The sequence below is a fragment of the Tachysurus fulvidraco genome, chromosome 16 (genome assembly GCF_022655615.1).
Source record: "Tachysurus fulvidraco isolate hzauxx_2018 chromosome 16, HZAU_PFXX_2.0, whole genome shotgun sequence".
Classification (NCBI taxonomy): Eukaryota; Metazoa; Chordata; class Actinopteri; order Siluriformes; family Bagridae; genus Tachysurus; species Tachysurus fulvidraco.
In genome coordinates, this window is record NC_062533.1 from 7,826,452 (window position 1) to 7,854,081 (window position 27,630).

Here is a 27,630-nt window from a genome sequence, read left to right on the forward strand (position 1 = left end):
GGTACACCACATTCAACACAATCACAAGAGCCACATAAAACATTTTTAAAGTGGGAGAAGTTTTGGGGATTTTTTTTTTTTTTTTTTGCAGCATTTTAGATCTTTTGCTCATGAATAATTCTACTCTGAACAATGATTCAGCCAACTTTTGCCTACAGTTACTTTGATCTAACGGTTTTTAACCTAGAGAAGGAGGAGAGCAGAGGTCGTAATAGACAGCTACACTTCCTTTTCCCCAGATACATCAAAGTCTTCTTTTCTCCTTTTAGTAGGAGGAAAAAGTTGATCATAATGTTGACGTTAGCAAGTGTCCACTGAGCTAAAACAGTTTAGTATAAATATACATCTCACGCAGATGTATTACAGCTTTTATTCACTATTAATACTGTATGACAGTATTTTGTATGTTTTTTATCTGCTGTGTGAATTTTACTTGGAATCTATTTTCTATTCTTATTCCTTCATAATGGATTTAAATAGCTATTATATAAGATTTAATAATTGTGTTTTATGTATGCTGTGTTGAGTGTACTTGATTTTACATTTTTGTTCAATTTTACAGTATTTGTATAGCCAATTTCAGCATGAACATTGTCCAAAAAAACAGGTTTTTAAAAATGTAAACATTCCAAATACAAATTACAAAATGTAAAATGTGAAAATTGTAATTATTATGAATTTAAAATTATATTTATTCCTAATGAGCAAGCCAGAAGCAATGGTGTGTTGAAATGAACAGAATTGAATTCCTCTCATTTAACCCTGAAATAATGAAGTACATTCTGTATAATAGTCCAGTTGCTGGTGACTATTTCTGTTTCAGCTTTAAATCAGAAATTGAAATACTGTAGAAAAAGGAACCGGACATATGTACAGAAAAGCTCCATGTTGCAAAAGATAGGTTTCTATCTTTTGGAGAACAAGTGAAAAGAGAACGAGTGGGCTCGAGTGCAGATACACCCACACAGACTACAACAATAGATACTTAGACAAAACAAAAACTAAATAACACTTGCCAACCTCATCCAAGTTAAGGTTTGAAAGAAGCCAGATTAACATGCAAAACAATGCATGTGTTTCTTAACATAATCTCTATTTAATGACAATCAAATGTTTCCTTTGCCTACTATTTTAAAAGATTAAAATCTGACAAAATCATGCCTTCTAATAAAACGGAATCCGTGAATACCTTTAGGACAAGGTTCCATGTGCGCAGCTGACAAGATTTATGGGGATAACAGGGAAAACAACTGAAGTAGCAGTGGCGAGCCTAATTGTTTTATCTTCATTAGCATTAGCAAGTGGAAGACTGTCAACCTGGAACCATTTATAAATAGCTGCACCAGCACACAACTCACATTTTTAATTAGCTTTTCCTTTTTTCATAATCCTGTGCTTTTTTTGTTCAAGCTGTCATGTAATCATGAGAACAAATCCTCAAACATGCAAAATGAGCATTTTTCCCCACAACACATTCTGGGGGTTTGGGTTGGAGTATGCTATATATATATATATATATATATATATATATATATATATATATATATATATATATATATATATATATATATATATATATATATATATATATATATATGACAGTCACTAATTCTACTAGACAATCATTGTGTTGTGTATGTGTGTGGAAATTAGAATGGAAATCACTGCCTAGTAATTTATCATTCAGAGATCTAATTTGCATTTGTGCATGCTAAGCATTTAGCAAACTGTACAAAAGGTTTTCCTTTCCCAGTAATAATACTATAAAGCTAATTTAAGCCTTTAAAGACCTGGCCCTGTATTCATTAAAATTCTTAGTGCAAAGAGTTGCTCCAAAATTCTAAGAAAATTCTTGGAAATGTGAGCATTTCCCCTTGAAATTAAAGAAAAGATCCTAGTAAAGATTAACGTTATTCATAAAGCATCTTGACCCTTAAAATATTTCTTAAAATCAAAAAGCCTTAGGAGTAGTGAGGAGGACTTTTAAGAGGCATTTTAGGAGTTTCTTTAGCAGTGGACAAAATGGCCAAAAGGTGAAGAGGGAGAAGGAATGTATAATGCATACAATATTTAATAATGATAGTGAGTTAATATGATGATCTATATATATTCTGCCGCCTGAAACAGATATTCTGAAACAGAGCCAAAATGACTTAATTGGTCTTTATGACATTTCTGAGCTGTGTCTGAGATGTTTACATTTACATTTACATTACATTTATAACATTTGTAACATACAGATGTTGGCGCATCTCCAATACGATTGGTTTAATATGATCGGTCATGAACATAATCCCTATTTTAACATAGAGACAAAGTTAAGGCTTATAATAGACCAGATTTTAAAAGCACTCCTATTTTTGTTTATTGGACAACCAATCACAGTCTTCAAAAGAATGAGTCATACCAAGCAAAAGAGTTAAGCCCCGCCTCCTTTCTGAGATAAAATATGTTGTATTTTCCTTTCTCAGAGTTGCTCTGAGATCGGCCCTGAGTTACTCTTAAGATAAAAGAAATTGTTAAGTTAAATTCGGAGCTCTCTGATGTCATTTTTACAATCTTTATAAATATGGACCCTGGTCTAGAAGAACTGTATAGGGCAAAAGAACTCAGAACTGGTGAGTATTTACAAGTATTTGTGTTATCATGATAAGGGACATTGTTGAGAGCTGTTTATAGTGTTTTGTTTTGATAATGTTGAAAAATAAGAAAACTAATCAAATATAGGCATTACCTGTGTAAACCTGTACAATTTAAGCTGTTAAAATTATTTCATTTCCCTGAATATTAACAACATTTGTTTGTTCAAATAATTCAACAACACAATAATTACAACATTAAGAAAACGAAGACGAAGAAGAAGAAGAAGAAAAAGAAGCCATTACATTATTAACACATTACTACATTATTTGTATGTCTAAAATAAATTGTCTATAATTCCAAATGATATTATGTTTAGGTCTACTACTATTTTACTATCTTTACCTAACACTGTTTTATGTAGAAAGCTCTATGCTTTAACAGCTCATAGAACTGAATAAGATTAATTGTGGTAACCGTATTCAACCTTCCTATACACATGAACACACACAATTTACTGCCTTACGTGACATGTAATTGCATATAATTATGAGGACATTTGGTTTCAACATAAACTTCTCTCACAAACACACATTATCACTGACATCATATCCTTAATTTTGCTCTAGGAACCAATCATCACAGCTCTATATTATAGAAACTTGTACCAAAAGAGAACAGGTCACAATGGTGTTAGTAATCACTCTAGTAAAATCAACTAGTGTGTATGTGTGTGTGTGTGTGTGTGTGTGTGTGTGTGTGTGTGTGTGTGTGTGTGTGTGTGTGTGTGTGTGTGTGTGTGTGTGTGTGTGTGCGTGCGTGCGTGCGTGCTTGTGTGCGTGCGTGTGCGTGTGCGTGTCTGTGTGTGTGTGTGTGTGTGTGTGTGTGTGTGTGTGTGTGTGCGTGCGTGCGTGTGTGTGTGTGTGTGTGTGTGTACGCAGGTGCCTGCAGTGCCTGCTTAAAGATCACGGTTTTAATGCGACAGGCTCATTTGGATTGCCTCACATCTAAAATCACTTTAGACAAACAAACACATGGGTGAATTGTTCAAAACATCATTAGCATAAAATTACAATACCATTAAATGCCTCCATACTCAATAAGCCGAAGCATAGAAGAGTCTCAAGCTGCAGGGAGGCAGTGAAAAAGAATGGTAAAACAACCATGAGGATAGCAACAAAGAGAGAGGACCAAATTACCGGCAACAAGGAGTCTTCGGTGCGTGTGACGTTCCGTGCTGCCGGAATGTGGCCCACTGCAGAGGATTCAGTGATGGAGTCCTGAAATAATGGGGAATATTTCTGAAGGTCAGAGAAGTCAAACACACAGAAGGTGGTTAGTTAGTCTTTTGACGGTCCATTTTGACGGAACATACTTATTGTACAAGTAAAGGAAAAGTGCCATTTATGTAGATATGAGAGGAAAAGCCGTCCTATAATGTCCCACTAACGTCTAAGTAACCCGAAATCTTCGAACATAACAATGTAATTTTATTCTAAGGGCCAACAAAAGCAATAATTTACCACTGTTCAAAAAAATTCATTAGCTGCTGAAATAGAGTCAGCACATCCATAATCTATGCAAATTCTCACACAAGTAGCCAATATTCCTAACCTGAAACCCCAAAGCATCTCAGATCACTCCTGCCTGGTCACAGTAGTTAGAAATAGGTTTGTGTTTGTTGGTGAAAATGAATTGATTTACTAACTGATTTATTTGTTCATTTGATCTGCTCCAGTATATAGAATTTGATTGAGTGACCCTGAAAGGATGAGAGAGAGTGTGCGAAAGTATCTAGTGCTACTGATGCAATAAAACAAATCAGAAAAGGAAACCTGGATCAAGTGGGAACATGGGAAACATTTAATAGTTCCGTAAAATGATCTCAGTCAGCGTGTAGGAAAAGTTTAAAAAGTCAGAGCTATACTGCATTGGGGAAGCGGATAGAACACAATTGCAGGCGAGCATCTGACAGCTGCATGCCAGAAAGATGACATAAGCTGGGTGTTACGCAAGCCTGGGAGCCTGTTTTAGCATGCATATAGTCAGTGTTCACATGTGCATAACATGACCTTTCTATATTCATCGGCAACAGTACGGGTAGGTTGTGAGAAAGGGCTGCTGTGGAATGAGCGTAACATGGGTCTGTCATAGCAACACGCGGTGGTTGCAAATAGCACTTGTCAACTCAACAAGTCTGTTGATGGAGCTGACAACATGATCTTAACTGTGGGGAAAAGAGAATGCAGTGGGGTCACAAGCAGGCTCTGACATTTTAATAACATGTGTTTCAGTCACATCAGGCCCGTGTCATTTGACTCAGGCTTCAATATACAAACATCTTCACTGAGTCTGCATGTTAAATGTTAAAAAAAACTTTAGTTAAAAAAAAACCCTCTAAACTCTGATATATTTAAAGCTGTTTCTTACATTCTCTCCATTCTTCTTTTCTCTGTTTTGATTCTATTCTATTGATGAATTAGTAAATAAATGCATCTTAGAGAGTGCATAGATTAGTCAACTAGTCACCTGATACTGTACATGCACTACTCCTTACTGTAGGCAGAGGTTGAATTGTCAGTCAGACAGTAAAGAAAGCAGGTTGAATGTACTTTTCGCTGTAGTTAGAATTTGTTTGGGGGGGTTTTTGGCCGATTAACACTCTGATCACACATTGCATGAAGTGAAGGGGTGTGCGTGTGATTTTTTTTATTAACCTACTCCTAAAGGAATGCCTCTCACAGTTATTTTTGCTGTCATTTAAAGCTAACTCAGATCCTTGCACTGTGGCATCGTGAAGTGCATTGTGACCCATACTGTTTAAAAATAACCTGGACAGAATCACATGTCATACATCGCAGTTCAATCCCAATCAGCTGGTTTAGCACAAGGGGACTGTTTCAGATTCATTTTGAGATCTTAGAACGTTAAAATTTTAAAAGCTGCAAATTATTCTGTTTACGTTGCATCTTCTAATATGTCAATTAACCAGAATAATAAAGATGCACAGTCTTATTATTTCCATCTGAGTTATTTACTATTTTCATTAAAAATGTAGCTCAAAAAGGACTGAGGCTGGAAATTTGATTTGTAGCCTGTGATACAAATGCTGTGGCACTTAATTGCTGAGCAGTTTCAGATCGCGCTCTTTGCTGCACAAATTGAATAGCCTAAAAATAGCCTCGTCTTGAAAAATGACTAGCTGACTACTTTATTTAAATTACTGGTCGAGTAGTTAAAAACCCCTAATGCATGCAGGACATAATGGACTGAGATGTATTACATGTAGACGCCCTCTATAAATAAATTGCCTCCTACAGCTTTAAAATCATACACAATGTAAAATCAATCTATCATTCTCAGTGTATATTACAAAATATTAATGAATCTATTTAAAAAAATTCATCATATGATAAGTATGATTATGTTTAGAAACGATTCGACTAAATTTGACTAATTTTGAAATCCTTTGCCTTGGATTTTCACTGAAGGAACTATTTTCTGCGATCTGTGTAGAACACTTCAACAAAATCAAACTCTAAAGTGAGACCATCCTCTTCTAGAAAACACAACATTTAGGTTGAATTGTCTTAGAAAATGAAAATACACTCATTTATTTTTAGAAACTCTGAAACTGCAAAGCTAATCGTCTGTCTCTAGGCACAAGCCAGGAGAATTCACCTCGGATGGCACCGATCCATTAAAGTTCACCATGCACACACATTCACAGACTCATTCATACCAAGGGGAAATTTAACAGAAGCCTACACACCCACACACACACACACACACAGGAAGAATGTGTGAAACCCCACAAAGAGTGGAACCATGAATCACAAGACAAAAGATCAAGCCATTTTTTTACACTTTAGACTACAAAAGCAAAAATATGTTAAACCCTTTAAGGAAAATGTGATAAAATGTCAAATGTGACAAAATTTTCAAATGAATACTAGATGCTAGAGCTGTGCCTTGACGTATTCTCTCACATTGTCACTATAATAAGATGAAAAATTGTTATTTTATTTGTCTGGATTTTCCTGCACCTGTAGCCTACAGACAAGTGCTACAGTATAGAGCTGAAAATAGCTGTGAACAGCTTTCCTCTGTACGCGCTCCTGCATGCCAGTCGCTGTGTCAGAGTCTATTGCGTTTTAAACACATCAGATTGATTAAGTCATGCAGGCAGAGCCCCAGATGCCACAGCTACGAAGCTCTTTATTGCAAACCAGTGCACTGCAATTTGGTGGCTTTATTGCGTTCATCTTGTTGCTGAGCTGTATATACACTGATGGCATCAGCATGATGGGAGATGACGCCTGTTGCCAGGGCAACCATGAAACTGATGCAGACCAAGAATAAGATGTAAAGTTTGCATTATCTATGTAGAACATTGTGTGTATTTATAGCTTGGTGAAAATAATAATAATGCAAACTGAGACTCAGACTGTATTTCGCTTCAGGTTCTCTGCGATGGCACACTGTCAGAGGTGTAGGTAAATGCAGTAGGCATGCATAAAGTCAGCATAATGCACTGGAATTGTGCCTAGTGTGGATTTTTTAGTCTGGAAAATAATGCATTTTCTTACTGATGCCTCACAGTGTCACATGACCTTTCATTTTAAATAGGTAGCTGGATTCAAAGCACAGATCCAGCAATTATAATGCATAAAGTTTGGTGCTCTCTCATATACTGTACACCACGTTAAATCTCAGCCATGTTGTTTAAAGGATAGTGTTGAACCTTTTTATATATTAATTTTAAATCATATCATTCAATAACATCTCTAAATTATTTAATAACTAACATGACATTAATAGGAAAATTATTTATAGGGATAATTATAGCAAGTCAGTACCCACAGAGAGGTCCTGTGAGTTTAAAAGGTTAACTCTTCAGCTGGGCCTGTTCTTACTACTCAGCACTTAAATCAAATGATTAGACTAATAGGCCCTTAAAAATCATGTGACCAGCCAGCAAATGCCCTTTAACCACTGTCTGATCTGCTTAGGATCACTCTGCATAATGTACAGTTCTGTATGTGCATCAGTAACCACTCTAAGAAAAAATGGAAATAATGGGAAGAAGTGGGTATTTTAGACTGCGGATCTCATGTACACATTTCAAAACTTCCACATCTAGTATGAATAGCTGAATATAATAGCCAGACAAGCACACCATCTCACATGCACATAAATCCTGCATATATCATCTGTGTCAAGATAGGAAGGTTTGGGAAGATATATACCATATAGTATGTATTGTTACATGTTCAGTCAGTCAGCTGTATGGTCTGGTCTTCATCAGCAATCATTTTTAGCCTTTGGCAGGAAAAAAATTAGTGCTGGGTCTGTGGTGAACTTAGAGTTCGCACTGGCCCATTAGTTCTACACTATAAACTGCTGTAGAAAGGACATTATTTACATTTACATTATTTACTGTCCATTGTCACCCAAATGAGGATGGGTTCCATTTGTAAAGCTGCTTTGAGACAATGTAAATTGTTAAAAGTGCTATACAAATAAATTGAATTGAATTGGACGTTTTGCTGTCTCACAGTTTCACGGTGTTTGGTTGTGTGCTGAGGTTGGGTTATTATTGTAATACATGTAGAGGTCACTCTAAATTAACTAAATTAAACTAAAATAACAGTCTAAACCTGACCAGAATAAAGTGCTCACTTTATTATGATAGATAGATAGATAGATAGATAGATAGATAGATAGATAGATAGATAGATAGATAGATAGATAGATAGATAGATAGATAGATAGATAGATAGATAGATAGATAGATAAATGAAGGAATTAATGAATGAGTGATTATTTAAACAGGTCCATTTGCCAGTTTAGACATACTGGAAACATATAAATAAAGTAATACTTTTTAGGTAAGCTTCTTCATCTTTTTTTTTTTTTATTTAATTTTTTTGAACCATGACAGGCTTTGTCAAGATCTGGTTATAAAAATGCTGTGCTCTTGTTGTTTCTGTGTAAATTTCACCATAGTCTTTCATGGAATATCTGATATCTTTCGTACCTCATTTGTACACCAGACACCATAATTAATCAGACTAAATCTAAACACCATTACACAATATGAGATTAATATTATGCACATAGAGCAAGGCTGGACTAAATAATGTTTTACAGCTTTATACTATTAAAAGTTAGTACAGAGCTTTGTTTGAATGAGTTATAGCAAGGAAATCTCATTGGCTATTTCTAACACAGGGGTGCAAAACAGCTGGTTGGCTGTAAAAGTCCTGTCTGCTATTTTGGTTTGTCTCTGCAGGATGATGAGTAGAATCTTCTGGCTTTATAGATATAAAATAGAGAGCCTTACTGAGAATTATTTGATAGCTGCTAATGTACATCTAAGACAATAAAAAATGTGGGATATAAACAAGAAGACTTTTTTTTAAATACTTTTGCTCCCAGCATTTGGAAAGGTATTAAACATTTAATAATTGATCATTTAATAATTGACAGCACTATAAAACTAATCATGGTAAAAAAAAAAAAAGTATGGCAGGTGTACTGGGCTACAGCATATACTGTATTTATTATTATAAAGTTATAGCGCTGCAAAGTATTACTGTTATATAAATAGGCTAGTCACTGATATACTGTAATTTTAACCAATCTGGCCCCTAAATTGTTGGCATAGGAAGAATAGGATGTTTGCAACATTTAGTGATTAAAAAAAAAGCCCCAGACTCTCGTGTGAAAGCTAGATGTCTGGATTAGGAGACAACTTACACAATGACAAAGAAGGTGTTATGAGATGCCACTACATCTTACCTCATCCACATTCTCAAAAGCATTGATGATGTCATATGGCAGGCAGGAGAGCAGGTCAATGACAAACCAGGTTTTCAGATAGTTCATGCGGATAAGTTTAGGATCTGAAATAACCTCTCCACCAGGCCCTACAAAAGTGGTGTGGAAATTAAGCACAATGTCCACCAAGAAGATGACATCCACTACACTGTCCACCACCAGCCAGGCCAGGTTGTTCTGTTTGGTCTTGAAGGAGACGTTATATGGCACCATGATGGCAGTATAAAAGGTAAGGATGAGGATGACCCAGTCCCAGGTGGTCTTGAAGGTGCAGTAGTGTAGGATGATATGAGGAGGAGTTTTTGGAGCCTCTTGTTTGTATTGCGGGAGGATGTCTGAGCCTAACTGAAGAGCCTGGATGGAAAAGAGAGAAAAGTATGTACTGTATGAGGAAATGTGTCAGATAATAACTTATGTGTGTAACAGGATTAGAGTTTTCATTTGTGTTTTCTATAGAAAATAGATTTTCTCCAACTTTTTGTATCCTTTGTGGTATCAGACCATATTTATCTTTCTTCTCTAGTATTACCATGGGAAATAACACAGCAGAAGTGCATGTATATAAAGGCATTCGTGACACACTACATATCATATCAGCACTTACAAGGAAGTGGAGTCGAGTTTCTATATTCTGAAAATGCTAATGAAGTGAAAAAATTGTGTGTGCAAAAGGCATAGACCTTTAAAAAGGTGACTCATCAGTGATTTTGCTATCCAGTAAAGAAAGCTGACCTTTCTGGTCTGTACTGATAAAGAGTGCTAGGCAGAGAGAGATACAATACTCACCTCAGCCAGTCGTGAATGCTTGTGGCTCACTTCAGTTTTGTTTAAGGGGGTGAGTTGTTGGAGTGTACCACGACTGTTGGTCAGCGCTCTGGTCAGTCTTGCAAATTTGGTCCATCCTATCATAGGAAAATCGAGTCAGAAAGAAGATTTTTTTTACTTTAAAATAATCCTGCTGTATATGTAAAAGCCCCCATACCTTTATACATATATGGAGGCCATGATTTACTAAGACACAAAAAAACAAGTCATTATTCGTGTGTACAGTCTTAATCGTAATAAATTGCATGTGTGCTTAGAGAGCATGTGTGTGTGAATTACAAGAACAATGTTGTGTGATTGACATCTCATGCAAAACAGACTGAGAGAATGATTGCAAATGAATGTGGATTGTATGCACTAAATGTTTTAATCTGTGGTGAATCTGAAAGACACTCCAGGAAGAGTGAACTAAAGTTGAAACTGAAGTATAACAGTTCTAAGCAGTGAGGCACATCAAAACACAGAATACAGTCTGTAAATGCACATTATGTTAATAAAGTAAATGGAAAGGAAAATTTTAAATCAAAGGTTCTGTTTAAATGCTCTTGGCACTGGATGTGCAAATGTGTGTAAAATATTGTAATGTGAAAGAGATGGTAATATTAAGTCATTATTTTGAGTCATTTTCAGTTTATTTTAATGAGGCATATTATAAATAAACTCTCTTAACGTTAAGTGTCTTTTGGAAAGTAGCTTTAGGAATTTCAACACCTGCCCTTCATTAGTAGTAATGTGTTGTAGTACTGAATCATTACTAATCTTTTTGGATTGACATGCCATGTATTTGGCAACTTTAGGCTAAAAATACCAGCAAATGAATTTGTGAATATTCATGAAGACAAATATGCAAAACACATGGTATTTTGCTCATATAAAATATGCAATTCTCCATAGAATCTGTTAGGTTTGATGGGGTTTTTACACACAAACAAAATAGCAAATCAGTGCTGAGAGCTTGAAGGACAGCAGAAAATAATTAAACCAAGTTTTAGTTTTAGTTAGTTCCCATGACAAGCTTCTTTCTGTCTACCTTTCCTGCTTTCAACGGAATGAAGAGCTCTCATTCTTTGTCTTATTCCTATATCTAAATTGTCATTGTCATTTAGCTGCTTTCTGTTCAGGATAATTACAGCAGACCATTCAATCTAAATATAGTGGGTTACTAGACACACCCCTATTTCCTTGAAGGCCATAACATCACATTTTGACAGCACAGGACCAGATAAAAACTGGAAACCTGGGCTCTAGCTAGGATCCAGGTTTAAATCCAGTCCAGGTACTGAGGAGAGCAAACGCCATCATCTCAGAACTGATTCTCAGCCGCATGTTTCTTTAGTTTGAAAGTGCACTAGATTAGATTCATTCTGCTTAGTCCCTAAAGAGACTGAGATTTATAGTGTCAGACACTAAAAGCAGACTGGAGGAAAGACAGAGGTGCACTGCTGTTTTCCAATTTAAGAACAACAAAAAGTGACCATTTCATACATTTTACAGCAATAGTACACAGGGGCACTCTCACTACACAACCACATGCCACATGAGCTCTGTAGAGGATAAGGAATGGGACAATCTGCCTTGTGTACTGATTGGCTCAAGCTCTCCAGCAGAGCATGCAAACATATAAAAGAGCCTTAGTGCTCAGTGGAGAAAACTGAATAATAGGCACTAAACAGGCAGGATTTAAGCATCTGTACAGTAGCCATTATTGTTGAGTAACATTAAGAAGATGAATATGAATGGGGATTTAAGTATTTCCAAAAGAGACCTGTATAAATTGACAGAGGCAAGTAAAGGGAAAGAGGGAGGTAAATAATTAAATCAGAAAGGTTAAGGTGACAGTAGAGAGATTGGATAAGGAGGGGATAAAAAAAGAAAGTAACAATTGTCCAAAATATAAGCTCTCGCTGAGGACAAGGCGATGACTCTAAGACTATCAGAGGCCTTATGCAGCTCTCCATTATGGAGTATATATTCCCTTCAGATTTTCACTAAGATGATCATTGCTCTCTTTGCCTAGGTTAAGTTTGCCAAGCACAAGGTTGACAGAAACCATAACATAAGTAATAGCGACAGAGTAAGAGAGAGAAAAGGACATGGAGAGAGATGACATTGTCTATTTGGCTTCTTTGTACCCTCTGGGTTTTTGATTCAAGAATCACTTCTTAACTTTATAACTGGTCGCAGTTGTTGGGTTTCAGTAGCTGCATCTGTCAAGATTTCATATTATTTTCACTTTTGAGGTCATGGTGATATTGCACAGCTCCCAATAGCCAGTGGTAGATGCTCAGAGGTTCAGGTACCTCAGAGTCCCACACATTGATATATACAAACTATATAAACGTGTACTGGGTACACCAAGAGATTTAAGGATTACTGTAATATGTGTTCACAAAAGCACACATTTTGCAATAAAGTCCATAGTGTATAGACTGATGTACATTCACTCTAACAGTTATGAAAATCTGGTGCATATTTTAACTTCCCCTAAAAGCCCTCCAGATCACGGCAATGCATGTTATTCAAGTGGGACTTCTACTGTTTCTGAAACCAAGACACACAACTAGGTCTGTGTACCCGAGGGCAAGTAGAAGAAAGTACACTGTGATGTGGAATACAGCTCCTAAAATAGCTCTCTACTACATGACTTGTTAATTACAATGCCTGTTTTATAATGAGCATGTAATAGAAGCTTTAGCACATTATGAGATGCTCTTTAACATAAAACGAGTAGTAAGTGCACAGACCAGCCTTTACAATACACTCTATTTACTACAAAACAATATAAGGATACCACAAAAAAGGATATTTTAAAAACAATCCTGAAATATTTTTTTACTTTGTTAATTAATATTGTGCAGCAATTCATCATTATCACTTAAGACAAAATTCTTACACCAGAATGCAAAGACATTTTTTTATTCTAAATGTCATGCATATATAAGCATGGAAAACAATATCAGGATTTTCACCACTCTTCAACAAATCTGGATCTTGCCAAGCTTTACAAGCATGAACAAACAAGAAGAGTGATATCCAGCCATACACGGCTTCACACCCAAGTTACCTGTTACTACGTGATAAACCTTCTACGTAATAAAAGTGAGTGAAGCGGTAGCTTAGTGGTTAAGATGTTGGACCACTGATTGGAAGGCTGTGAGTTTGAATCCCAGGACCACTATTCTGCCACTACTGGGCCCTCAGCCGTATAAATGCGATAAATGTAAGTTGCTTTGGATAAGGGTGTCTGCCATCTGTTCACAAAACATGTATATGTCATATGGTAGAAAAGGCATTTAAGGAATGCACTCTAGCATTAGAAGGAAATAAATCAGTCCAAACCCAAGTTCAGCTCAAGCCACTAATGGAGCTGGTCTAGGTAATTAACTTCATCCATAATTAACTGATCCCAAATAACATTTGGTTACAATTACAAATTAAATGGTAAAGGATTTAGCATGGCAGCTAACTCTAACTATATTTTTTGATACACAATTTTCTAGTCAAATCTAATTTACATAAGGAACAAAAAATCAACTAGATGTATATATTTTGATAACGTTATCTGCATTGTGCTGGAATTTACCAGACAAACCAATTAAAAACTATTTTTATTTTAGTTCTTGGAAAGTGGTAGAAAATAACACTCTTTTACTATCCCATATCACTCTTCTATAATTTCACAATATTGAGTGTTGCTTTTTCATATCCCCTTGCCACTGAAGTGAAAATGCAGCTAGAAATTCACATATGACTGTCCAAAACTTTTTTCTGTCTTTTTCTTTTGTCTTTTGACCATATCTGGGGCATCGTTCAATATACAACTCTGGGAAGTAGAGACACACCTGTTCAAATGCTGAAAGCTTGACCGAGGTCATAGAGAAAGGCAACAGTTACTAAGCATTAATTGAGCAAACAAATACGGTAGTGCTTTGGATCAGTCAGTCAATGCTTGTGTCATGTGACATACATGAACCTTTACTAGTTAAACATTATGAAAGTGACAGGTGTGAGTTCCAAACTGGAACTGTCAACTATCCAACTGGATTATAAGGTATGTGCCATAAAATGACCATGTATCATATCACAGATATTCTGGGCTAATAATAATGCTTAGTGAAGTAATGTACACAGCGATGCACATACTGTTTGATAAAAAGGTCATTCCTAAACTTCTGCTATATTCAAATAGCTTGATTTCCATTGACTCAGAAAAGCCATGCACCTTTTAGATTAACTGTACATTGTTTCTTATATTACTTTTAAGATATACTTATATTGTGTATTTATATAGTACACTTGAGTCTGATGAGACCCGAACACATGCAGTGTGGTTCTGTGTGTTGTCATCTTATGCACTGTTCTAGCTTATTTTTGTGTATGCACCAGGGTAATGTCACATAGCAAATTCTTCACAAAATGTAATTTGGACAAATAGGTACAAGACACTCAAGAAAGAAGCACCACACAGCCGGTGGAATAGAGAGGCTGAGAAAGAAAGTTCACTCCTTATCCTCTTTAGCCCTGGATGTCTATCTGAGAAGGGAGCAGGTGTGAGTTTGCCTCAGCTCCACAGCTGACACCTTGCACCTGCTTGTCGTTCTGCCAATCTAACAATGTGACAGAAACTACCGGCCTGCTTCAAACACTGCATGTGTGTGTGGAGGGTTTTTTGTGTGTGTGTGTGTGTGTGTGTAGGTTTCAGGAGGGTACACTGCAAGCCAGGATCATGTCAAAGTTGCGCATTAACTTAGCAGAGTCACCCAAGCTGATAAAGAAAAGTAGGCACCAAATCGAGGGAGCGGGGAAGCAGGGGTCAGAGGGCTAGGAAAATATAGAGAAATCTGACATTTCCCATCAATCACACACATAAGTGGAGTTCTCCTGTGCTGCCGGAAAAGAGAGCCTTCTTAAACACAAAGTGACAGCTCTTCTATCCCCTGCTCTATTCTGCTAGGACAGGCTACGGCTCACAGCACTGCACAGATCAGCTAGGCTGCAGAATCTCTAATTGACCTTGTAATGGCCCTTTCACACTGTATCTCTTTTTAAAGTGCAAGTCTGTAATTATTAAGACAGTTCTGAATTCGCACAAGAGGTAATGAGAATAACGTGTGTGTTGTGAAAACCCCAATACCACCTTTTTTTTTAATAAACGATTTTTTTCAATAAACGAATTCTTAAAAATGTCCTAATATATCAGTTAAATGGTGAGTATGAACTGTATTATACACAGTATATTATAAGAAATGGAAGTGAAGAATGGGAGATCGGGTGGGACATTAGCCAGTTATGTTCAACTCACACAACAAATCTCCAGTCCAGTATATATTACTACAAGCACAGAACCTTTACCTTCTGGCAAAATTCACATCAAAACATACCATTTTGTAGCAGTTATCATATCTGCTGTGGTCTTACCTTTGGTGGTCTCGTCCTCGATGGGCTGTTTGAAGACGGTTATGTCCTTAAAGGTGCAGAGGAACAGAACCACTTTATCGTTTTCGTTCCTGATCGGGGCCACCTGCATGTATAGCCATACTGGGCTCCCTGAGTTAGCCGTAGAAAGGAGGTATGAAAATAAAGTCATTGGGATGAGATGGTTGTACAAGAACAGGGAGAGATGAAATAAATGAGAATGAGTAAGAAGAAAAGGTAATTAGGTCGATATAATGGTTTTATGGGTTAGATATAGAGATTAAAGAGTGGAGAAATATGAACCTTCAACAGCTGATTCGTTAATATGTGAAACCTGCTGTGTGGCTGCCTAAAGGATCATTAAGCCACAGATTATCCAGACAGGCTTATCTTTAGAAAGTGTTTTAGGACTATTGATCTTAAGTGTCTACACAGACAAATGGGAAATGTAAGATAACTACAGGCCTTAAGAGCATTATGTAAGTTTGACTGTCTACAACATGTCCCTTATCACAACAAAATAGACAATGAACAATAGCAAAAAGTCTGAGCTATGCCAGCAAGTACCAACAACTAATTCAGAAAAGATTAAACCCCAAAGAATGCACAAATCTAGAGGTGTAAATAGATGAGTACAGCACATCATTTACTGGGGAAGTAGTTTCAAAGAGTCTAAGTAATGAGGTTGTCTGCGATATCAGTCTAAATGCAAAAGATTGGTTGTTGCACACATTGAATGGATTTATGCATATATTCAATGTTTTTTGTTTTGGTTTGGGGGTTTTTTCCACAACACAAATGCTCCTAGTGTTTTATTATATTGTTCGTCGTACTGATCAATTTAAATTGAATCATCATTATTTTTGCTTGTGTCTGCCACTGCAAGACTGAATTTAGAACGCAAAAAGCTCTTCCTGTAACAGCTAAAATGCATAATAAATAAAGAACAGTTTGTGCTTTAAAGTGCTTCAAAAGAGTAGGCTCTTTTTAACGCCGTACACCGTACACCCAGCTAAAAGCCTTAAACACAATAATCGCCTGCATGAAGTCCTGTTATACTCACTGTTCTTCTTATAGAGTAGAACTTCAAAGCAATTGGATTCATAGTTGTCAAAAGTCTGTCTGACTTTGTCTATTGTCTTCTTGTCTGTCAATTCACCATACATAAAACTGCCGGAGATGAAGTGAGGAGGGTTTTGGGGAGAGAACGGAGAAAGAAGGAATCGGGTGAGAGAGGGGATGAAGAGGGGTGGTTGAGGTACAGAAACAGGGAGCAAAGGAAAAAAGAAAGAGAGTGAGTTAGAGTGACTGAACACACCTGCGTATCACAAACAGCCTCTCATCAAAGTCTTTGTCAATGTCAATTAATTTAGCGTTTGTGTGGGTGTGTGTTGGGTATAGTGGGTGATGACACTGGCTGAATGATCCCACAATTCCACTGTTTGTCTTCATCAAATAAAAGGCTGAATAAACACTGACACAATCCCGTCTGTGAAACACACTGATCTCACTCTTAATACTTACAGTATAGCCACTTCAGCCACATAGCAGGCTCATTTCCTGGATTTAAGCCTAATTCTGAACTAAATTACACTGACTCTTTAAATTAGTCAGAAGGTCTGCTGAAACCTGAAATCTGAATCAGCATGTGGTTAATACATATTTTGACGTTAGTACTCAATAATGTGACTAACATTACATTAGCAAGGCAAGCTTGTTCATCTAATTACGCAGGTGCTTGTAGGTTCTGTATTTACCAACTGTGTTTCTTATGACCATATAAAAGAGTTTTCTCGTTGTTTCCAACAATAAAGAGTAATGAAACCAACCCAGTACTGTAATGACACAGTGACTGCAGTGTCACTGGATTCTAGAAAATAATGTACCTCAGGGTTTCCTCAGATGGCTTTCTAAATGGTTTCTGCTCAGAATCTGTCCTGAAAAGGAAACTGTATGGTTTTATGATGAATCTTAAAGAGTTCCTCGAAATTCAGATTTATTTAAATTATTCTTTAACGTTACTTATTAGTATTCTTACTCCTTGGGACATATCTTGTTCATTATAATTGTGTAGAGTAATCCTTATAGAGTTGTGTTCAATTAATTAGTGATTTGTTCTTTAATGTGTTTTATACCACTTTCGATATGTTCTGCAATGTGTCATTTTTATTCTGTGTTTATTACATAAGGAATCAAACTCTGTTATTGGAAATATTTTTATTTAAGCTTTATTCTAATACTCAAAAAGACAAATCATACATTTCCTTCATTTATAATTAACAATTCAAGTAATAATTTTGTTCAGGTTAACACTTATGTTACAGCATTCCTTCCTTCACATCAGCCTCTCTTTTTCCATCTCTTTTTAAGTTTATAAGTTAATAAAGAAATGCAGCTTGTCGAGAAGCTTCTAAGAAACTGGAAAAAGCCTTCTGTCTGGAATAGTTCTCTATAGCAGCTTAACCTCGGTGTTACAAAGCACCGACTCTGGCTAAAGGCACTAAATACTGCTCACATAATGTTAACAAATACATGTTATGATAATCATTATCAAATTTATTTTCAAATTAATAGCATTATCAAATTCAACACATAACATACCCAGTACGATGTGTAGTATAATGCTTTTTTACAACTGTCTGTGACATAAAAATAAAATATATAATACATAAAACAAGTAGAAAAGGAAAATTATTAAAATAGTGATGTACAGTGGTATCGTTTTCTGTCAAAGCAGCACTGACATCACATCGTTTCTTTGCTAAAAGCTGACTCATGTAATTCATTGTCATTAATGATTGATTAAAATGAATGGGTGGAAAACATACGGTGAAGGTTTGTTGAACATTTATGGAAGTAAACTCCAGTGTATATGTGACTTCACTATTACTGCCTGAGGTCAGAGGTTTTGATGCATGGAATGTCTTCATTGCAGTGAACATTTTTGTTTTACCAGTGACAAGCAAAAAAAATGTTGACGTTTCTTTAAAAAATGCATTCATTGTCAAACTGCTGTGGGAGGAATTAATATATTATGAGACAGGGGGTGCTGCTACATGAAAATAGTCAATGATAGCGAATTATTTTCTTACCACAGCATTTAACATCAAGAAGTGTTTGATTTTTTTTATTCAACAGATTTACATCTGTTTTCTAATTGTGTTTATATACTGTATGTATTGTATATGTATAATACAATTGTTTATGTACTTGTTGTAAGTGTGCCTGCAACATAGTTATCAGTTGTGAGCAAAGTGTGTATACACTCGGTGAGCACTTTATTAGAAACACCTTCGCATTCATGCAGTCACCTAATCAGCCAATCAATTGCCAGCAGCACAATGTACAGTACACAGTCATGCAGATGCAGATTAAAAGTTGCAAGCCATGTTAACTTTAAAAGATATATGGCACGGTTGTTTGAGAATATGACAGGATAGTTTGAGCATTTCAGAAACTTCTGATCTCTGTGGTTTTTCACACACAACAGCCTCTAGAGTTTCATGTCATGTGAAAAGCAAAAACATCAAACAAGCGACTGGAGTTAAATGGCCAGATTTGCTCAAGCCTAGAGAAAGATATAGGAAATCAAATAACCTCTCTTTACAACTGTGGTGAATAGGAATGGAATCCAATGAGATGCCTTGTTACATAAAAAGCAGTTATTTATTAGTTCTTGTTGGCTTGAACCAATTTGGGCCATTTTCCTCTGAACTCTGATCAACAAGGTACCAACCGAACGAGAAAATTCTTTTCTAAAGACTTTTGTGTGTGAAAATCAACAGATTCTGAAATACTCAAACCATTCCTTCTGGCACAACCATGCCATACTTAAGGTGACAGAGATCACAATTTTTCCATTCTGATAGCTGATGTGAACATTCCCCAAAGCTGCTGGCATTTTTCTGCATGAATTTATACACTTCCCTGCTGCCAAATGACTGGCTGGTTAAGTAATTGCATGAATGAGCAGGAAAACAGGTATTCCTGATAAGGATATATAGTATTATCAGGAAAACAGGTATTCCTGATAAGGATATATAGTATTATGGACTGTATGTATATATTTGTAATGTATAATACATGCAAGTTTATTCTTTAGTAAAAAGGGTTTTCAGAAGGGTTCTGTTGATAATAGAATGGTCTGTTAACCAGTTCTTAGCTTCCTAGAGGGGTTTTATTTGAAACTATTTCTGATGGAGAAATAATCTATAGAGCTATAGGATCCCTTTGACAAGCTTTAATAGCCTTACAATTAAGATTCTTTACTAAGGAGATTCAAATGAAAAGTATCAGAAACACAGATGTGTCTTCAACACCTTAGCTTCAACATCTTTCAGATTTGTCACAAAGTTCTCCAAGTGGTTTTATTTGAAGGAAATCAGAAAGTTGCTGTCCCCATGGCAACTGGGCAGAGAGAGATATTTAGGAGCCAGTCGGATACTGCAGACAGGTGGCTATGACTCACTAAAAAGGGAGACACAGTTATCTTGTTCTCTTCCTTTTATTCTCTGTTAACTGTGAGGCTGATTACGGTTGGTTGGATGAACGGTTACGGAATTTGACATTTTACGATTTACTGCACTGTTTAGCACAAAGCAGATTCCAATCATTTCTTCTTTTTAAAAGTTTTTGCATGTTTTCACACTCCGCTCATTACTTTGCCCTCTTTAAGGGTGGAATCACAGGCATAATGACTTCAGTGAGCTGTTACTGGTGGGTGCTTTCACAGGATACGGTATCAAATCCACATTAGTTAATTGCTTTAGCTGACAAGTCTCATGCCAGCTCCAGCTCTAAAACCCCCCTCTGCACCCTAAGTTACTTGGGAAGGCTATCCATTTCAGTGGGCGTTTCCACCCAGGCGACTGGAAGCCTACTGATCTTATTGGGCAATAATTAGACACTCTGAGAGGCCCCTAAAGAGAAGACTGAGGAATTTAAAATGTAAGTGGCCAGGTGAAATAAAATAACATAAGTGTGGCTCAAGACATTGCAGGACTGCAGAGATTCACAGTGAATTTAGAACCACCACCTACTGAGATGGGGGAGGAGTGTGGCATTTCCCCTCCAGCACTGCAGAGAAAAGTGATAATTATGGCTCGACCAGTCACCGCTGACCTGGAGAATCAGTAAGTCGGTGCACAATGAAATTGGTCACTTTTAATTTAAACAGTGGAACATGTACTGGACCGTTAACACCCCCTTTCTGTCCTCTCGATATCAAACCCTGATCTTAATGATACTGCAGATTCTGTAAGAGTTCTTTTTTTAATACCATCAGTGTAAACAGGATAAGCAGAGCCACTGCAACAGAAGAGTGAGCTCTGCTTTTTAATTAATAGGATATAATCCGGGCATTTTGTTCTAGCTAAAAAAAAACACTAAAATGTTTGCACTAGTCTATGATACATAAAGCGTGCAACATCAATGGTTCAGATTCAATACAGAGAAAAAATACTGAGTTGCTATTTTAAACCCTTCCATTCCTTCTGCAAACCTTAAACATAGCATTCCTTGACAACTCTGCAGAAATGGAGAACATTTATATGCACTAGGTATCATGGTGAAATTTAGGTATAGCGCAGGAAAGTGGCGCTTCGGTATCTTTGGTTTATGTGAACGGTAGGTTGAGCTGAGCTCTGCTACATTAATTGGATAAAAATGTAAATCATACCACGGCATGATGATATATTTTCACAATGCTTTATAGAGAAATGCTTTCACTTCAAAATCAGAAAATTGTTTCCTTCCCCAAAGGCATTTGTTGAATTCTGTGTACAGTACACTCAAAGTGCCCTTCAGAAATTTTGGCACCCTTTATTAAATTAAGCATAATGAATTTATAAAAAATAACGCATCCATGTTGGGGGAGATTGAAGTTTCACATATTTTTACTACAAAGCACTGGTTTAAAATTACTGTGACATTTCGTCATTTGTTCCAGCCAGCCTGGGGAAAACTACAGTCTCTTTTTGTAAAGTTTAACAAGGTTGAAGACTCTTATAGAGAGATATTCCACTCCTCTTTGAATAATATTTTAAGCTTCTTTGTATTCTTAGGTATGTGCATGTGGACTTGTCTATTCAATTTAGACTACAGGTTTTTAATAGGATGCAGATCTGAGACTGAGATCATCGCAGTACACTAATGTTGTCACTTTCTTTAACAATTTCTGTGTTGATTCAGAAGCATGTTTTTTTTAAAAGCATCCCATCTGGCTAGAACCTCCCGAAAGAAGCAACCAGGTTTAGGGCTTCAATATCCTTCTGTTAAGCAGATTTCAAGATGCAATCAATTTTAGCAAGAGCCTCAGAACAATCGGCTCTAAAAAAATTCATGATCCATATTTTACAGTGGGGTATTGGGTGCTTTTTCTTGTACACAGTTCCATGAAAAAAGTTTTGTTATGATTGACAATATTAGTGTTGATAATAGTTATACATACAATAGTTAAACAAGTTAATTAACACATAATAAAATGTGAGTGGAAATTTGGAATTATTGTGTGCAATAACAATGTCTATAATATCACTGTTGAGATCTATAATAATACTTTAAAAGGGACCCACACAAACCTAAAAGCCATTATGAGGAGATGTGCAAATCAGGGCTATATGCAACAGTGGTAAAGATTAGGAGGCACAGTAACATTAAACCTAGACCTGTACAGTAAGTTCAACTGAGCTGCACAGCATCATTGTGCATCATTGGTGATGGATTAATTGCATGAAAAACACCACCATCGGCCATCAGCTTTCAGTGGGTATATGACAGGTTACCATTGAGCTTTCATGCTGACATTTGAATGCCATGTCCTCCTAGTGACCCTTTAGAAGTGTAGTAATAAACTACACTCACCTGCAAGTACTGCTCTTCTGCATGACCTCAGCCCTGTGGTAGCCAGACAGCTTGCAGAATCCGTCATTACTATACACTATGGGCCATTCGACGATCTGAGCATTACCCAAGAGAAAACTGGTCTCTGCAAAAGAAAGAGGGAACTCAACTAAAACAATGTACAATAGAGAATCACAGTAGTGGCACTGCTACTGTTTGATAATGAGCACCTTCTCAGAAGCATTATGTGGAGACAGAAATGAGAAAAGAAAAGAGTGCAAAGCAAGCATTGGCATTTAAATCTGAATATTACAGTCCAATAAAAGAAATATTAACAAGAGCTTTTTTAATGAAGTTGTTAAGGTCTGCTGTTATTTCCTAAGAGCTCAAAAGTCCATTGCAAATTTTCACACACCAGAGCAAAAGAAAACAGTTCACAAACACACACATGTACACGTAGAAACAGACACACACACACACACACACACACACACACACACACACATATATATATATATACACACACACACACATATATCCCTCCATTCCATGCTCATAACCTCAAAGTGTTGCGGTAATTTGAACTCTTTGCTGAAATAATCTCCATCAATTCTAATTAATTAATGCTCTAAGTAGCCAAATGAATACATTAATTGCAGTTTTGGCATCACAACAAAAGAAGCCAGAGGCAACTGTTACAGTGACTGAAATAATACAATAGCAGTGGGAAGAAAAGTGGACTGGTGTATAAGTGCTTCCAGTAAAGCTGAGCTCAGCCCAAATCTGCATCCTTCTGAAACACAGCATAAAAATAGACAAACAACGAGGACATCGTGGCTGAAGAGACGAATCAGTGGACATTTTGTAACAGAAACATCAAAGAGAATAAATATTCTTGATTCAACTTGGCCATGAGCCTCAGTCAACCTGCTGAGTTGCATCGAGCCAGGAAGAAAAGGCAGAGGAAGAATGGGAGTGAGAGTGATAGAGTAAGAGATGTAAACAATGAGAAATACAGAGAGGTAGAAGTGGCAAGAAAAAGCAGAGCCCCTGTCAGCCATTAGTGGAGGTGGCTGCTTTTCTTAGTGGTTGAATAAATTCTTTTCTCTCCATTCTCCACTTTCCTCATCTGTACAAGCCTGGCTGAGCGAGGGAAAGTAAAGCGATGGATGCATGCGTGGGCTCATTACAGGGGTCTCCACAAGCAGGGCTCAAGTGTCATAGACCAATCGTCTGGGAGCACTCCTTAAGGGCCTGGATGATCCAAATCCTGCTTATAAATGCAACCTCTATGATATGAAAACTGTGTTACTGGTGATATACAGATATCCATCTGAAGTACCAGACCATGCTCGCTAATGGAGTCACGTCCAGGCTTGAATCAACAGTGCACAGCGAAGGGACAGTCCAGCAGAACAGAGGTGCATTGTAGAAGAAGCATGTATGAAGTGTGAACGTCTCAACACTAACAATGTTTAAGTACGTTTTAAAGTTCGATGATATCCAGAGAGCACAATAAAAAAAAAATAAAGTAGCCACATGGATTTAACTATTGTGGAGAGCTACAAACAGAACCACAGAGTATAGCAGCCAGGTTCAGAATTCCCCAAGCCTCAAGTAAAACTAAACTAACGTTTTCCTCAATTGTTCCCTTTAATTCCCACCTTCAAATTACTTTATCATATGATAGCTACCAACCTGGGAGAGTGAAGGTTATGGATGCTTCCTTAGCCACATTTGAAGCCAGCTGAATGTATGCTTTGCATACTTTGTCACAGGGTGGCATGTCATTCTCTGAGAAAAACATTATCAGCATCCTTCCATATGCAAGATGTCAAAGATGCCCAAAACTTCATAGTGTTTCTGTGATTGACAGAAGGCAGAGTATGCCCCACCCACTCAGCAAGAACAGATACTTTTGTACTCCTCTGTAGCATAATTGGGATTTGAGCTCACAGTCTACAGATGATAGGGTGAAGACTTTTATCCCAAGTGGTGAAACATCATTTTTAACCATTTTTAACTAACAAATTTTATTTAAATCAAGATATTAACTTACATTAACTTACCCACTGGACAAATTGGTATATTGAGGTAATACTGCAACGATATTGCAGCATTTTGGTCAAAATTTGCTTTTGGGATCATGCTAGTACCACACCCTTTAAAAGTCAACTGTCTAAGATCAATTTGAATAGTTGTAGAACTCATAAAGTTATTCATTCTTAAAGAAGTCATTAGCATTTTACAAGCTTCTAAGGTATTGGTTTAGTACATGCTAAAATTGCGATAACGTTATAAACAGTGCCTCGTTCTCAAGCCATGGTGAAACAAAAAAGAGATGGAAAAAAATTGCTGAAAACTGACAGTACAGATGAATTTCACCAGCCACAGCTGTGTGTTTGTGTCTCTGTGTATGTTGCTCAGCTCAGTCGACACCTGTATCTATACTGAATTTTCTTAATCTGTCTTAGTTTCTCAAGACATCACTGTCTCCTCATTCCAGCTGATGCCTACATAAAACAAACCATTAACATATGTGCTAATTACAAGTCTGGTCCCAGGTGAAGCTCAAGGAGCTTATTCTGCGCATGCAGGTAGTGCGTTCTGCCTCCAGATGGGACGCTGGCAAAAGCTTATTGTTTGTATTGTGAATGTGAGCCATATTGAGAGAGATGAAAGATGGATTCTGCCTTTATGTGGGAGGCCATCAGGCAGCTCTCCATCGCTGAAAGTTTACTAAAAAAAAACTATAAGCTTCCTGATACATATACATGTACTTTTGCCAAGCAATTGCCACATATATTAAGTAAATATTCTATAAATGTCTAAATGGGAGAGGAAGACATGGAGTCTGTTCATTGGTTTTTGGACATATATTCCTTTAAAAACATAACATGAACTTTAAGCCTCAGATAACTAAGCACTCCTGAGGTATTCAAATTGTCACCTATGCTTTCCTTATTTCTTTAATCTTCAATTGACCCTTTCCATGTGTCAGCATTTTAAGAGGAGAAATGTCTTCTGGCATGTGCAGAAGGTAACATGTCATCTTTAATCCAATGGCAATAGCTTAGAACATTGCCAAGAACTTAGCAGACTGCAATGGGATAGGTTACTGAATCATCTCTATAAATTTAGTCTTCAAACAATCCCAAAGGAATTATCAGCTAGAACTAAAAAGTAAATGTTTCCTGAGGTATAATATCATGTCTAAAATCACTTAAAAAAACATAAAGACTTAAAATCAAATAAAAAAAAACAATGATGCTGATAATATTCATTCATATGTTTTGTTCCCTGTAAGTTCTGAATGAACAAATCCATTTTATATACATACAGTAACAGATGCAAAGCGTCAGAGGAGAGGGACTAAAAAATACACCTATCATTTTTTAACAGTGTCAGTATACTTTATGAATGTGATTTTTCTTTTTTTTTTTGATCTGTATAAGTAAGGAACTGTAGACTGTATGTAAGCAAAGCGAGGGTGTAGACAACATAGCACAAGGGTTATAAGATGTTAATAAATGTATCTGAAACATCCAGAGAGCCGGACCTCCTCAGCAATCAGGAGCAAACAGGAAGTGACAAATTCTTGTTAAAGATTTCCACTGGTCCAGTTCACTCTCTGCCTCCCTTCCTATTAGTTTCCTTCATTATTTTTAGTTTGGCTATTGACAGCAGGCCTCTTTTGCTTAATCAATAATGTGTCTCTGTGAATCCAAGACTCTTTTAGTCTTTTTGATGAATACCTTTACTCTGTTTTTCTTTTCTTGGCTTGTGATTCTTTGCACACTCTTGTAAGGCTTTCGGATTTCTTTATTTATTTTTAACCCTCCCTCCACATACCCTACACTAACAGAGTCACTCATCCTTCTCTTCAATTTCAATGTCTCCATCTTCATTCATGTGTGTGCAACACACTGTGCCTTCCAAAAGAGCATGCTATGGATTGCCTGGGAGGCCATATAACTTAGAACTGAGGGGAAAAGAGAAGGATGCAATTCCAAAGATAAGGAGACAATGACAAAGACAAAGATTAAATAAAAGCAGAAAATAAAAGAAATAGAACATTCAGACATCTGAAAATTTTCAACTCCAGTTCATTACTAACTCTCTAGCAGTCATTGTCCCATCTTGGGGGTTATTTAATTTATCTAGGGAAAGAGAATCCCTGGTGACACACATCGATCAAAGCAGAAGATGCTCTCACCTCTGAGACTCTCATTATATTACCAGGCACCATCATTACTCTCATTAAATACATGCATGGACTCAAAAGTACTGGATCTCCTCTCGCCTGGCTAAGAAAAGGTTATGTAAAGGCAAAATTGCCTCAAGCTAACGTTTGTTTTGTTACAACTACTGTATATGTCTTTGGTCCCAAAATGTACCAAAGCACCTGGTCCTGTGGCCTTTCCAAAGGAACAATAGTCATTATAATTATAAAATAATATAGGACTCGTTTCTACAAAAGGGTAAAGGAGACAACAAAGACGTAATAAGCACTTGGAAGCCACAACTATGCTACATTGCACTTCTGAACTGCCAACAAAGGGAGTAAACAACAAACAAATATTTCAGAAAAAGAAAAAAAAAAACGATGACAACATTTATTCAACAATTTTTTAATTTTCAACAAAGTTCAGTGTAAGGATGAGATTTGATTTTGAGAGTTCAATAATCTTTTTTTATCCCCAGTTAAGCCTAAAATACAATAGTTGTATACAAACTCCAAATACACTAATAAAAAACAAATAAATCTCTCTTGGGTTTACATACAATGTAAGTAAACCAGCTTTTTAAAATTATTCTTTTAAATAACTTTGCACAGTAATTTGTTATTGTTAGCCACATCAACTAAAGATGAAACAGCTTGATTGCTACAGATTTTCATCCATATGTATTGTGTTTGTACTTTTTGTTTCTGAGTACATTTTTATTTTTGATCAGAGCTACTATACTTGATGTGTCCGTATGCACAGGTGTTTGTGTGTGTGTGTGTGTGTGTGTGTGTGTGTGTGTGTGTGTGTGTGTGTGTGTGTGTGTGTGTGTGTGTGTGTGTGTGTGTGTGTGTGTGTGTGTTGTTTAATATTATGCTCTATGATCTTGTAATTCCAAGCT

The 27,630-nt window shown here is 36.6% G+C and overlaps 1 protein-coding gene across 3 annotated transcripts in view; it reads right to left on the reverse strand.

Moving 5' to 3' along the window:
* Positions 1-27,630, reverse strand: part of kcnh5a (potassium voltage-gated channel, subfamily H (eag-related), member 5a) — a 68,667-nt gene that overhangs the window by 38,410 nt on the left and 2,627 nt on the right. The window contains exons 2-7 of one of the 3 annotated variants that reach the window (XM_027149029.2): positions 22,525-22,648; positions 16,727-16,833; positions 15,667-15,795; positions 10,210-10,325; positions 9,385-9,777; positions 3,780-3,860 (exon numbers count right to left, since the gene is read on the reverse strand). In XM_027149029.2, coding sequence (XP_027004830.1) covers positions 3,780-3,860; positions 9,385-9,777; positions 10,210-10,325; positions 15,667-15,795; positions 16,727-16,833; positions 22,525-22,648 — 950 coding nt within the window. Of the gene's footprint in view, positions 1-3,779; positions 3,882-9,384; positions 9,778-10,209; positions 10,326-15,666; positions 15,796-16,726; positions 16,834-22,524; positions 22,649-27,630 lie in introns of all 3 variants that reach the window. The other 2 variants (XM_027149028.2, XM_047801513.1) reach the window with 2 other exon arrangements.